This window comes from Bubalus kerabau, chromosome 16 (assembly GCF_029407905.1).
Source record: "Bubalus kerabau isolate K-KA32 ecotype Philippines breed swamp buffalo chromosome 16, PCC_UOA_SB_1v2, whole genome shotgun sequence".
NCBI classification, from domain to species: Eukaryota; Metazoa; Chordata; class Mammalia; order Artiodactyla; family Bovidae; genus Bubalus; species Bubalus kerabau.
The window spans coordinates 58,245,546-58,260,916 of record NC_073639.1 but is presented as its reverse complement, the minus strand read 5'-3'; the positions used below and the strand labels follow the sequence as shown (position 1 = coordinate 58,260,916).

Below are 15,371 nucleotides of genomic sequence, written 5' to 3'. Positions count from 1 at the left end.
AAAAAATAACAAACCACAATAAATATCATCTAACCCTGCAATCCAACTTCTACGAAGCTTTCCTATAGAAAAACTCATAAAACTTAATAAAAATAAAAGCAAAGACTATTCACTTCACCATTGCTTACAATAGTAAAAATCTACAACCAACTAAATGTTGATAGATGGGGAAATGTTTAAATAAATTATGGTACATGCATTCAAAAGAATAATACAGAGTTGTGAAAAAAGAATGAGGTAGATTTAGAAATACTAAACTGGACAGAATTCTAGATAAATGAGGTATGGCAATGTAGACAACATTTAATTTTTGTGTACTATACTTGATAATGGTTACTTTTTGTTTTTATAAATATTTCTTTTGTATGCTAAAAAATTATAAATTTTTAATGTAAAAAATATAAATCACATCATACGGTATTTTTAAACAAAAGTATAATTATATTTTAAGACAAAAAGTGAGATTTAAAGTGTTAAGGACTAAGACTGAAGAATGAGGACAATGGAACCAATGATAAGAAGAGAAACTTTAGACCTCAAATTTGTATGGAAAAAGACTATATTTCTGTGAAAAGCTACACAGCAGTACTCAAGAAGAAATTACATAACACAAAATTGGGAATCTAAGAAATCATAAACCACAAAGACAAACTTTAGCAGCTTAAGTGAAGAAAGATTTGCATTGGTGTAAAAAAGGGAGGTTAACGTCTTTAGAACAAAAGAATGGCAATCAGAAGTACCCGAAGTCCTTACAGAGATGAAGTGAAGATAGAATTTGTGCACAAGAATAAAAGCGAAAGGGAACAGACCCAGTCTGGATGAACCTTCATTTTGCCCATAAAATATATGAGACACTAAGTCAATGTTATTTGCCTTTCTAGCTCTCCAGTGAAAAACAGCTCAGAGGATATAAATGACATATTACTCAGAATAATGTATGATTATAATTAAGAGAACTTTAAATAATTCATTTATTACCCCAGGTCTAAGGAATGTCCAAATTGTTTTAGGATTTCCATTTCTATTTTATTAAGAAATCAACAGGTGCATGCTCCACACTAATATGTAATTTTATTCAATTGATTTATTCAAGTAGTAATTACAGAGCACCTGTCCTATACCAAGCACGTCCTGGGATTTCAAGAAGAAAACAGGGACAGACAGGGTCCTCACTCTTCAGGAACTCATACTATATCATTTCTAAAATACTGCTGCAAACATTACATTGAACTTGAGCTCCTATGGCATATATTGTTCTCTTTATTTTATAGATGAAAAAGTGATATATCCAAGGTCACAAAACTAGAACTGGAAAAATCAGGTTAGAAACAAAATTTTATTGAGTCCCTTTCTAGAACTTTGATATATAACATCTTGCCTCTTTAAATAAAATTACATTTTACAGGTGATCTTTCAAAAACAAGCTAATTTCTTAGACCTTTGGCCTTACCAGAAAGTACCATAAAAGTAGAAAATGAAATGACATCAAAAATATTGTGTCTACACTAGTAATAAATTTTAAATATGTATCAGTGAGTTTAGAGTATAACTCCATTTTATTCCTAAATATTCTTATCACGTACTTCTCTAGTCAGGGTGCAATATTTTTCTATTGGAAAACTGAGGAATGGTAAAGATTTACAATGATTTTTAAAATAATGGAGACCTCCTTGGAAGGCCAGTGGTTAAGATTTCTCACTCCCAACGCAGGGGGCACTGGTTCCATCCCTAGTTGGGAAACTAAGATCCCACATGGTGCACTGTGTGGCCAAAAAAATAAATAAATAAAAACGATGAAGAGGAATAGCTAGAAAACAGATCAGAAAACCAATAGCTCAGGAGCAATGTTTCCTTTGTTACTAATTGTATTGATAACTTTGGAAGAAAAGAAACAATTTCTAAAACTTTTATTTTTCAAGAACAAAATTACTTCTCACATAAGTGAACATTAGTATTGACTACATAGATTTAATGAGCAAAATTTACATGCAATAAAAGAATTTGAATAAATACATTCAGTATGTTTAATATGCTAGAGTATTAAAAATAATATCCTATTTACAGGATATTTTCAGCCTGGCTTGCATTATATTAAAAAATTTAGACTTTGCAAAACATTCTATTTCTTAGATTCCTTTTTATAATATAAATGTACTGCTGTTGTTCAGTTGCTAAGACATGTCGGACTCTTTGTGACCCCATGCATTACAGCAGGCCAGGTTTTCCCATTTCACTATCTCCTTGAGTTTGCTCAAACTCATGTCTATTGAGTCATGAATATCAACATATAAGCTACTAAAAATCTCAACTGCAATCTTGAATAAATGTGAATCCTACACTTCATCTGAGTTCTTCTTGAATGGTAAAAGCAAAGTATTTGAATTGTGATAAAGGGCAAAGAAAGTTTATCTTGTTCACTACTGCATTTTTTTCAAAGCTAGCAATTCAACTATAAATGTATTTTTAAGGCAGCATTTATTATATTATAGTATGCTAGGATTACAAAAAGAAAAAATCACCATGTAAGGACTAGAAGTATTTATACATTCTTTGTTTCAAAGGCTGGCACTCTGCAATCACAGAATTTCTAGCTGAACTGCAGCTGCTCACACTGCAACAATGAGCACACCAATGACCAGAGTCCAGGCCATGTGGGACTTTAAAAATAGACCAAATTTACTGCTTATAAAAAAGCAACTATGAAATTATATGTAATGCTACATGCATACATACTCAGTTGTGTCTGACTCTTTGTGACACCATGGACTATAGCCTTCCAGGTTCCTCTGTCCATGGAATTTTCCAGGCAAGAACACTGGAGTGGGTTGTCATTTCTTACTCCAAGGGATCTTCCCAACCCAGGGATTGAACCTACGTCTCTTGTGTCCCCTGCATTGGCAGGCGGATTGTTTACCACTGCGCCACCTGGGAAGCCCAACGTATTCCTGAGGAGGGGGTAATGGGAATTAAGTGGCTTAATGGCTATAAGAGTTTCTATTTCAGGTGATGAAAACGTTTTGGTAATCTATAGTGGTAATGGTTACATAATATTTTGAATGTAATGAATACAACTGATTATACACTTAAAAATGGTTAAAATGGCAAATTTTATGTCTTTTGCCACAATAAAAAGTAAGCAAGCAAACAAGAAAAATTATATGTATTCTTACTTAGTCAGGAGGGCTGGACTACCCAGAGGATGTTCAACAAGATTTAATTCTAAATAATATCTTACTATTTGCTTATTTAGGTACTCTGTATAATTCCATCTTATCTTCTATAGATGAAAACATTATATATAAAACAATCATATACAACATCAATATAAAAACAATAAAATTACTTGCCTAATTGCTTTTCTTTTTTCTTGTTGATCAGAGGAGACATATGCCTTCATTTCATCAGTAGCACGACGAAGTTGTACTTCTAGGTTCTAAGTGGAAAGACTATGTTTTAGGTTAAGTCCTTGATACAGAAAAATCTCAGAAAAGTTTCTGATCCACTTTTATTTGTCTTACCTTAATCATACAATTTATATAATGGTATCTACTTTCTTCTTGAAGACACTCCTCACGGAGCCCTCTGACTTCCTAAAACATAATTTTAAATGGGCAATATTATCAAAAGAATAATTAGATACAGAAAGGATAACCAAATGTACAACAAAAGAAATACTATCAGAGTATTTCCTCTTCTGGGCCAAAACTTATCAGACTAGGTTGCAATCTTTTCTAGAGACCATGCATACCACTCTACAACCTATAAGTTAAGTTATTAAGTAACTACTGTGTGCCTAGCTCGGTGCTAGGTGCTGGGGACAGAGAAGCGAACAAGACAGGTCCTTGCTTTCATTCAAGTAGAGGAGACAGATATAAACAAGGAAATGTGTAACGAAGGCAGTTTCAGATGGGGTAAGTGCTATGAAGAAAATTCTGCAGTACAATGTGATAGGGGTACTGAGTGGGTGAAGTTAGACAGGTGATTAGAGAAGATCTCTAGGAGGTGGTAACATTTAGGCTGAGACCTAAAACGGTGAAAGAAAAAGAGAGAGAAAGGCAAAGAGCTGGCAGTAGAGTATCCCAGAGAGAGAAGAATATATGCAAATCTGCCCCTGAAGAGAAAACAAGCTTGGCCTGTTTGAAGTACAAGAAGAAGGCTAGTATGTCTGGGGTCTGTGGGTGAGGAGGAGAGCATGTGGATATGAAGTTCATGGAGCAGGTAGGGTTTTGAAAACCAAAGTTTTGAAGTTAGATTTTAAGTGCAACAGGAAGCCGGTAGAAGGTGGTTTAAGTGTTGTACCAGTTTCTTTGGCTGCTCTATGGAGAATAAACCTTAAGGAAAGGCAAGTGTGGGAGGGGACAGGAGGCTGTAGGTTACTGTGGTAGTCAAGGAAAGACATGATGGGGCCTGGACTCTGGCAGTAGGGGTGCAGATGGAGAATTTAGGGTGTGTACATCAAGTTTGAAGAAATAAAAATCTCTGCAACTTATAGACAGACTCAAGGCATGAGGGCAAAGATCTGGGAATCTTTTGACACTGGTGAGGTAAAAACATGCATACAAAGTCAGTTTCTGCTAGGTTGTTAAAATAAGAACTATCTTCTTACCTGTTCTAATTTGGACCGATTGCTTTCAAGGCCTGCGGCACAGCTATCATACTGGGATTTCTTTTCATCACACTCTTGGGTTAACTCCTAGTATGAAAAGAGTGATTGATTGAATAAATAAAAAAAACGAAGGCCTAAAAGGTGACTCTGAAACAATACATGCCCTTGTCAGTCTTGTAACTTAACTCTAAGCTTCTTGGCATACTAACGAGTTATTTATACAACAACCAGATATTTGAGCATTATGACAGATGAAGGTGCTGATAAAAAGAATAGCTGCCATGGATTGAGCTGTGTGCCAGGCTCTCTGTTAGAAGCTGGGGATACAAGAGTGAACAAAAGAGTCAAAAATCCTTCCTCTCAAGTAATGCTCAGACAAGTAAACAGGCTGACTGCTATGAGAGACAAACGCAAGGTGTTACAGGAGCACATGCAACTCTCATTGGACTTAACCCAGGCTTGGGGATCAGAAGGGACAACTTCCTGGAGAAACTGATATCTAAGCTGAGGTACCAAGGATTAGTAAGAATAGTTAGAAGGGACAGACAAGGAGGACAGTGTTCAGAAAAAAGAAACACTATGTGTGAAATCTTGGAAGATTAGAGAAAAGAAGGACAATTTAGGACGTGTAAGTAGTTTATTATACTGGAACACGTCTGGGAAGTGTGAGAAGGGGCTGAAGACTTTGGCAGAGGCCTGATCAGAACTTTGTAAACCATGTTAAGGCTGTTTGAGCTTTACCCTTGACAATAACTAAATCTCACAACAACCCCTTAAGGTAAATACTAATATCCCCACATTGTGCTTAGAGAAAGTTCACAGAGGACAAGTATCTTGCAAAAGATTATATGGCTGGAAAGAGGTGTTAGAATTTGAACTCAGGCTGTTTGAGTAGTTTCACGCTTTTTTCTAATGTAATATTTTAAAGCAGATAATCTGAAAATTTGCTACCAAAACCTAGAAATGCTAAAAGTATCAACAAATGCTTGATAAGGTAGGGTTAGCATTCTTTCAAATCAAGAGCTAACTGAACTCTCAAAGAAGTAAAACGAATTATCAGAGTTAGAAACGAAGGATGACAGCCTGTGGATACCCTTGGTGAAGGGAGTTGGGAGTCAATTTTGATAACAGAATGATTAGAATGGCTAGGCAGGGCAAAGACCTTGAAATCTGTGAGTAAAGGGTTAACACCAGGCCAGCCTGGGAATGACCTTGGTTTTACATAGCAGTTTCCTTGGAAACAAGAGAGTTAACATTACTGGGTAATGTTGTGTGGTGCTTCCATTGCTGGATGGGACTGCATCTGGGTTGGGGTGACTAGCAAAGTATAAAAGACTGGTGGGAAAAAGATGCCATGGCTTTTATGTATCAAAGTGACCTACAGACATCTGAGGCTCTTGTGGTTGACAGTCACATACACCCCAAATAGAAGAAGGGGCAATAGAGGCTATGTACCTGGGTAGCTGCTGGGCCTGTTAATGAAATGAAGATACTATAGTAGACGAAGGACTTCTTTTGTCTGTGAGTCTGATGGACAAACCAATCAGTAAATGTAGCTATGTTGCTTCAGAGGCAGATGGAACAAAGGTGCCTGTCCTCAGCAAGTTTGGGATTTGGATTTACCCTATGTATGTGATCTAAGAACTTCCAAGCTGAGACATTAACTCAAAATTAGCTCCAAACTTGTGACATTCAGAACACAGAATATCAGGAGAACAACAGCAAAAACACCCTGGAGGGACACACCCTCCATCCTAGCTGCCAGGATTCAAGAGACAAAACCCTACTAAAGATAAGCTCACAATCCAAAACTAAAAATATGCAGGGAATAATCAATCCATTATGAGTGAGAATTAGAAGATATAAAACAGCAGGAGTAAACCTCCTCTAGCAGGAGAATACTAGAAATAAATCTATTAAATAAGCATACTTAATATTTTATTAAAGGAGGAACTGAAAACAAAAGACTGAAAAAGGTACAGTGAGTAAAAAAACAGAAATGAAAAAGAAGTCACTGAAATTAAAAACTAAGTAGGTGACATAAATATAAGATTAGTTCAGGAGATAAAAGAATGAATTAGAAAACAGAGCTGAAGAAATTATCAAAAATTCATCACAAAGAGACAAAGATATGAAAAAATGAAAATGAGGTTAAACAACAGAGAACAGAATAAATACATATGACATATATTTAACAGAATTGCTGAAGAACAGACTAGAAAGACCAGGGGAGAGAATATTTGAAGACATGTAGTATATGTCCAGAATTAATGAGACAAAAAGCACGAATTCTAGCAGAGCAAATAACACTAAATCTATAGTTAGATCATGTCAGTGAAATGGGACAAGACCAAAGACAAAGATAAAAATACTAAAACTATTTATAGATTCAAGGGAATCCCTATCAAAATACCAATGGTACTTTTCACAGAACTAGAACAAATAATTATAAAACTTGCATGGAAACACAAAAGACCCTGAATAGCCAAAACAATCTTAAGAAAGTAGAACAGAGCTGGAGGTACCACATGCCCTGACCTCAGACTATACTACAAAACTACAGTAATCAAAATAGTATGATGTTGGCACCAAGGAGAGACACACAGATCAATGGAACAGAAAAAAAGCCCAGAAATAAACCCACACTTATGGTCAATTAATCTATGACAAAGAATATACAATTGAGAAAAGACAGTCTCTTCAATAAGTGGTGCTGGGAAAACTGGACAACTACATGTAAAAGAATGAAATTAGAACATTTTCTCACACCATGTACAAAAATAAACTCAAAATGGATTAAAGACCTAAATGTAAGAAATCATAAAACTTAGAGAACACAGGTAGAACACTTTCTGACATTAATAAATCATAGTAATATTTTTTGGATCTGTCTCCTAAAACAAAGGTAACAAAGGCAAAAATGAACAAATGGAACTTAATTAAATTTAAAATCTTTTGCATAGCAAAGGAAACCATCAGCAAAACAAAAGATAACCCACTGAGTGGCAGAAAATATTTTAAAATTATATTGGTGATAAAAGGTTAATATCCAAAATATATAAATAGCTCATACAACTCAGTATCAAAAAAAAAAAAAGGCCCAGTTGAAAAATAGAAGACCTGAAGAGTCATGTTTTTTTCCAAAGACATACAAATGGTCAACAGCACATGAAAAGATGCTCATCATCATTAACCACCAGACAAATACACATCAAAACCACAGTGAGATATCACCTTACACCTGTCAGAATGGCTATCACCAAAAAAGACCACAAATAATTTGTTATTCATGAGGATGTAGAGAAAAGGGAACCCTTGTACACATTTGATGCAGCTACCATGGAAAATAGTGTGGAGGTTCCTCAAAAAACTAAAAACAGAACCACCATATGATCCAGCAATTCCATTTCTGAGTATATATCCAAAGAAAGCATATTAATTTGAAAAGATATATGCACACCAATGTTCACAGCAGTATTATTTACAATAGCCAAGATATGCAAGCAACCAAAATGTCCATCAAGAGATGAATGGAAAAAGAAGATGTGAGATACACACACACACACTATGGAATACTACTTAGTCATTAAAAACAAAGAAATTTTGCCATTTACAACAACATGATGAACCTGAAGGGTATTATGCTTATTGAAATAAGTCAAAAAGAGAAAGACAAACACTAGATGATATTACTTATATGTGGAGTCTAAAACAAGCTAGTGAATATAACAACAAAAATTAAAACCCATTATAGGGAAGACATTACCTAAAAGAGAAATGAGAATTAAATCAATAGCATATCCTTCAACACGAGAAAAGAGAAAGCAATGAAAATAGTTTTTTTCTGACCAAGTGACTATTGAAGAGGAAAAACAAAGATGGTTTGCTTTTGGCAATGATTCTTTACTGAGAGAACTACTAAAAGAAAACAAAACAAGGAAATTTCATTTCAGGAAGAAGGAAACTGAATCCAGAAGCAAGGAATAAAGTACATGAGGCAATGGTAAGAATTGCTAAATATGTGGGTAAATCTAAACAGGAAAAGACTGTATGAAGTAGTAATTATTATAACAGTAATGACCACCATGACAGCCACTTTTAGAGTTGAAGAAATAAAATGGAAATTAAATACCAGAGGATAGGAACACATGTGTAAGGCAAGAGAGGGTATGAAATCATTCTGAGGCCCTTGTATTGTTCAGGAGATTAACAATTGTTCAGCTGATTAACTTTAGGCAAGAAAAGTGTGCTAAAAATATAAGAGTAAACAATATCAGAACAGGAGTAGAAAAGGAAATAAAGGGAAAAAAGAAGATAAAGAAAACAGGATTGGTACAATGGAAAGTAGAAAAAGAAAAAGAAACATAGGAAAAGCACAGTCAATAGGATGTGCAAAACAGAAATAAATTCCAAAGTATCAATAATAAGAGAAAATATACACGGGACTAAACTCACTAATTAAAAGACAAGTTCTCAAACTGGATGTAAGAAACTATATCAACACAAAATCCCCTATATGATATTTAAGAGACATATATAGGACAAAAATAAGGATGCAGACAGCTGAAATTAAAGAAAGACATACCAAGCAATACTAAACATAAGAAAGTTGGCACACTTATATTAATAGCAAACAAAATAAGACCCTTAAATAAAAAGCACTGCAAGGAATACAGTCATAAAATAATGATAAAATGAATAATTTACCAGGAAGTGGTTGTTTTTTTTTTTTTTTAAACCAGGAATTTCTTTCTAAATTGTGGTAAAATACACATAATCTAAAACTTAACTATTTTAACTATTTTTAAGGCTGCAGTTCAGAAGTATTAAAACATTCACATTATTGTACAACCAATCTCCAAAACTCTTTTTATCTTGCAAAACTTAAACTCTACATCCACTACACCAAAAGTCCCCATTCACCAGGAATTTCTGAACAGGCACATTCAACAACCTTGATCTGATAAACACATGGAGAACTCAGTACTCAACAACTGGAAAATATATTCTTTTCCAGATCAAGTCATTAGAAAAATTGGCCTCAGCTCTCTCCATGGCCACCCTTAACTCCTGAAGACTATGGAGCTACTCTTTAAAAATCCTCAAGGAAAGAAAGCATGATGTAATGATTTTTATGCCCAATCAAGCAGTGATTGAAATATTTAAGGCAACAAACTCTAGAAACTCATCAGGGAATATTGTTCTTCTAAGCTTTGAGGACTCTACTAGAAAACAAATGAGAGACAATAAAAAGTAGGAAAATGGGTAGTGAGAGGATTAGTAATGAGCACTGAGTCTAACAAGTACAAGTATGATACTAAAGACAAAAGGGAGAACTAGTGTAACAGAACAGAAAGTAAATGTTATACGCTCTGACAATGTAGACATGATATATAAAATGTGCAGGGAGGGGAAGGGAAAAAGAAGGTGGAAGGTAGAATGAGTAAGCTGGTCTCCTCAGCAAGCAGTTTTCCATTGCTGGGGATGGTAGGGGAAGGGCAACAGATATAATTAAAACTGATGAATCAAGTCATAGTATAAGCGTATTACATGTATAAAGGCAAACAGTAAGAAAGACAAATGACCAAAATGAGGTGCTAAAGGACAGGGAAGAAGAAGTTAGAGAAAAAATATCAATTTCATCACTACTCATCAGATCAGATCAGATCAGTCGCTCAGTCGTGTCCGACTCTTTGCGACCCCATGAATCGTAGCACGCCAGGCCTCCCTGTCCATCACCGACTCCCGGAGTTCACTGAGACTAACGTCCATCGAGTCAGTGATGCCATCCAGCCACCTCATCCTCCGTCGTCCCCTTCTCCTCCTGCCCCCAATCCCTCCCAGCATCAGAGTCTTTTCCAATGAGTCAACTCTTCTCATAGTGGGAATTAATAGATACTATCAACAGTAATGAAATATTAATGGTGGCATTACAGATACAACCAGTAGAGCAAAACCACAAGCCAGAAAATATGAAAGAGAGACAGAGACAGAGAATGAACAGAGGAATTTATTTTTATAGGCTTTAAAGTCAGAAGCAAAACATAATAAAGTAATGGCATTGAAACATGTAAAATATCATGTATGAAATGAGTTGCCAGTCCAGGTTCGATGCACGATACTGGATGCTTGGGGCTGGTGCACTGGGACGACCCAGAGGGATGGAATGGGGAGGGAGGAGGGAGGAGGGTTCAGGATGGGGAACACATGTAAACCTGTGGCGGATTCATTTTGATATTTGGCAAATCTAATACAGTTATGTAAAGTTTAAAAATAAAATAAAATTAAAAAAAAAAAATAAAGTACACAAGGACCAAATATGTTTGCATATCAATAAATATGAACTGGCTAAACTTATTTATTAAAATAAACCTGTCAGATTATATCATATAACAAAACACAATTCAAGATCTATTCAGAGACATACCTAAAACAAAGCAACTTTTTAAAAGTTGAAAGCAAAAGATGGGCAAAAGTATAGCAGGAACAACGAAAACAAAGGAAGCAGACATTAATATGTCAGAGTTAACTTCTGCCCCCTCACCCCAAAAAGCCTTTGTCTTTTTCTATGAGAGTAGAACAAAGGTGTGGAGAGCAAACTTCAGGAAGCCAATAAATAATTACCTATTCATTAATTTTCAGAACACATGTATACCTGTGGCAGATTCATTTTGATATTTGGCAAAACTAATACAATTATGTAAGTTTAAAAATAAAATAAAATTAAAAAAAAAAAAGAAAATTTCTAGAAAATGCACAAAGAGCTGTTAACATTATTTCTAGGGAGTGTGCTGGGGTGGGATGTAGAGAGAGAAATAATTTCAATTCTTTCCCTTAAATAATTCTTTAGAGTTTGAATTCTTGCCAAGAGCATGGTTTTACTTTTATAAGAAAAAACAATCAATAAGAAATATTTCAGTGAAATCAATAATTACCATATTATATACTCTAAAACAAGTATTTTAGCTTTAGCAATTACATGTATTATGCCATTTAATTACATATAATTTAAGGAACAGCTTCTAAAAAACAAACATGAAACTTCAAGATGCTAGCTAATTCCAGATAATTATAAAAGATTTAGATAAATATAAGCTGTACATCTTAAGTTGTGATGCTCCAATTTTCAAATGATTATGAATATTCAATTTATAACAAAACACAAATACAAAAGAAGGGAAATGTATTAATACTTCACTATAAAATTTCCTAAATTTTGAGAGTTGTCCATTAAAACAAGAAGTGTAAAGTATTTTTTAAGTACTCCTGCACTTTAACAATATGATAGGGGCTCCCTGGTATCTCAGTGGTAAAGATTTTTCCTGCCACTACAGGAGGCACAGGTTCAATTCCTGATCCAGGAAGATCCCACTTGCCGCAGAGCAAGTAAGCACGTGAGTCACAACTATTGAGCCTGTGCTCTAGAGCCTAGGAGTCGCAATTAGGGAACCCACCAGCTGCAGCTGTGAAACCTGTGCTCCCTAGAGCTGGTGCTCCGCAACAAGAGGAGCCACCGCGATGAGAAGCCCTCCCACCACAACTAGAGAAAGTCTGCTCACAACGAAGACCCAGCACAGCTATAAATAAATAAACTAAATTATTTTAAAAATGTAATACATCCATGTAGTTTCAAGGGTTAGATATACTTACACAAGTTAAAAATAAATACCATTCAAATTTAGAGAACAATTAAGAATTTCAGTTACTATTTGGAAATAACTCAAAGTCAATGAAGTGGCTTTTTTTCCAGTCTACTTTTCATTACAAAAGGTTTCTGGGTAAAAATAAACTATACAGGGATGTAGGAGACTGACATATGGAGATAAACAAAATGAACATTAGGGACTCAACAAGGTCATTGAACTCAAACATTTAAAAAAACCAAATGGTTAATAAAAATGTGGGCAAGTTCTATACTCTCCTTTTTTTTAGACTTTTAAAACTGTGGTAAAATACACATAAAATAAAAATAATCACAATAAATAAAAATACTTATTTATTATTTTTTGGCTGTGTTAGGTCTCAGCTGTGACAAGCTGACTTCTCTCTAGTTGTGGTGCATGGGCTTAGTTGCCCTGCCACATGTGGGATCTTAGTTCCTCGACCAGGGATTGAACCCACACCCATGCATTGGAAGGCAGATTCTTATCTACTGGACCACCAGGAAAGTCCCACTTAAACCATTTTTAAGTGCACAGTTCAGTGGCGTTAAATATATTCACACTGTTGTACAACCATCACCACTATCTATCTGCAGAACTCTTTCCATCTTCTAAAATTGAAACTCTGTCCCCATTACTTTTCAACATGGCAGAAGACAGAGATGAAAAGCTTACAGGACTTCGGTGCCCCTTTGATTTGATGAATATGTTAAGAACTGAAGAGCTGTATTATCTGGGAATGGTGGTGAGATAGCTATATTTCTTTGAAATGGAACAGGCAGGAAGTACTTGACATACAGAGAAATCCAGTTAAAACACATAAAAATGAATTTCAGGTTCTGGTTATATTTTATAATAAATGACTTTATAGAATTTAATCTAGTATATGGTTTTACTGAGAAAATAAATTTTTTTGAAAGGCAATAGTATTCCTTCCTTTAAAACTATTTCTAATAGTTATAATGATAAATACCTTTTAAAAACAGTTCTTGTGTATTAGTCATTGAATTGCTAAAGCATCACCACGAACAAAGCTAGTGGAGGTGATGGACACTGAGTTATTTCAAATCCTGAAAGATGATGCTGTGAAAGTGTTGCACTCAAGATGCCAACAAATTTGGAAACCTCAGCAGTGGCCACAGGACTGGAAAAGGTTAGTTTTCATTCCAATCCCAAAGAAAGGCAATGCCAAAAAATGTTCAAACTACTGCACAATTGCACTCATCTCACACGCTAGTAAAAAATGCTCAAAATTCTCCAACCCAGGCTTCAGCAATACATGAACCGTGAACTTCCAGATGTTCAAGCTGGTTTTAGAAAAGGCAGAGGAACCAGAGATCAAATTGCCAACATCTGCTGGGTCATGGAAAAAGCAAGAGAGTTCCAGAAAAACATCTATTTCTGCTTTATTGACTATGCCAAAGCCTTTGACTCTGTGGATCACAATAACTGTGGAAAATTCTGAAAGAGATGGGAATACCAGACTACCTGACCTGCCTCTTGAGAAACCTATATGCAGGTCAGGAAGCAACAGTTAGAACTGAACATGGAACAACAGACTGCTTCCAAATAGGAAAAGGAGTATGTCAAGGCTGTATATTGTCACCCTGCTTATTTAACTTACATGCAGAGTACATCATGAGAAACGCTGGGCTGGATTAAGCACAAGCTGGAATCAAGATTGCAGGGAGAAATATCAATAACCTCAGATATGCAGATGACACCACCCTATGGCAGAAAGTGAAGAGGAACTAAAGCCTCTTGATCAAAGTGAAAGAGGAGAGTGATAAAGTTGGCTTAAAGCTCAACATTCAGAAAACTAAGATCATGGCATCCAGTCTCATCACTTCATGGGAAATAGATGGGGAAACAGTGGAAATAGTGTCAGACTTTATTTCTGGGGGCTCCCAAATCACTGCAGATGGTGATTTCAGCCATGAAATTAAAAGATGCTTACTCCTTGGAAGGAAAGTTATAACCAACCTAGATAGCATATTCAAAAGCAGAGACATTACTTTGCCAACAAAGGTCCATCTAGTCAAGGCTATGGTTTTTCCAGTGGTCATGTATGGATGTGAGAGTTGGACTGTGAAGAAAGTTGAATGCCAAAGAATTGATGCTTTTGAACTGTGGTGTTGGAGAAGACTCTTGGGAGTCCCTTGGACTGCAAGGAGATCCAACCAGTCCATTCTGAAGGAGATCAGCCCTGGGATTTCTTTGGAGGGAATGATGCTGAAGCTGAAACCCAATACTTTGGCCACCTCATGCAAAGAGTTGACTCATTGGAAAAGACTCTGATGCTGGGAGGGATTGGCGGCAGGAGGAGAAGGGGATGACAGAGGATGAGATAGCTGGATGGCATCACTGACTAGATGGACATGAGTTTGAGTGAACTCCGGAGTTGGTGATGGACAGGGAGGCCTGGCATGCTGCAGTCCATGGGGTCGCAAAGAGTCGGACACGACTGAGCGACTGATCTGAACTGACTGAAAAGTACCTTACATGTGTTATTTCATAATTTTACAACCACTCTATTAAGAAGGGATTGGTTTACAGGTGAGGACACAATATAGAGATGAAGTCATCTACCTAAGGTTATTTAGGGTCTGCCTGATTCTGTAGCTTCTCCAGAAGGAAAATTTTCTAGGCAGCCATACTTAGTTCCATATTACCCTCCTTTCTTCTGATCCTTACCCACAAGCATAGCCGGTTCAACTAAGGATGGATCCTTGATCTGACCTGAAGATAGCAGTAATCTCTGAGTTGGTCTGGCATGGAAAACTGCTCTCCAAAGAGAGGCACTGCATCAGGAATTTAAATTAGAAAACACAGAGAAAATGGGAATTATAAGTTCACAACTTCAACACATATGTAGAGAAAGGCTACAGTGTGAGATGTGAACACTGAGGAGCCATAAGCAAGCTAAGGTTACAACTATGCCAATCCAAAGAATGAGGAGAAACTAAAAAATGGAGGAAAAAAACCAGCACACAGGCAGACACATGGCTGTGGCAGGAACAGTGAGAAGCCAACACAAAGTGATTCACTGAGTCATGTTATTGGTGTAGTATGAGTATGAGTTCTTTTTTTAAAAATATAAATTT

The 15,371-nt window shown here is 35.9% G+C and overlaps 1 protein-coding gene across 1 annotated transcript in view; it reads right to left on the bottom strand.

The window, feature by feature from the left end:
- Positions 1-15,371, bottom strand: part of IFT81 (intraflagellar transport 81) — a 96,358-nt gene that overhangs the window by 4,381 nt on the left and 76,606 nt on the right. The window contains exons 15-17 of the mRNA XM_055550869.1: positions 4,607-4,693; positions 3,519-3,590; positions 3,348-3,433 (exon numbers count right to left, since the gene is read on the bottom strand). Coding sequence (XP_055406844.1) covers positions 3,348-3,433; positions 3,519-3,590; positions 4,607-4,693 — 245 coding nt within the window. The remainder of the gene's footprint in view (positions 1-3,347; positions 3,434-3,518; positions 3,591-4,606; positions 4,694-15,371) is intronic.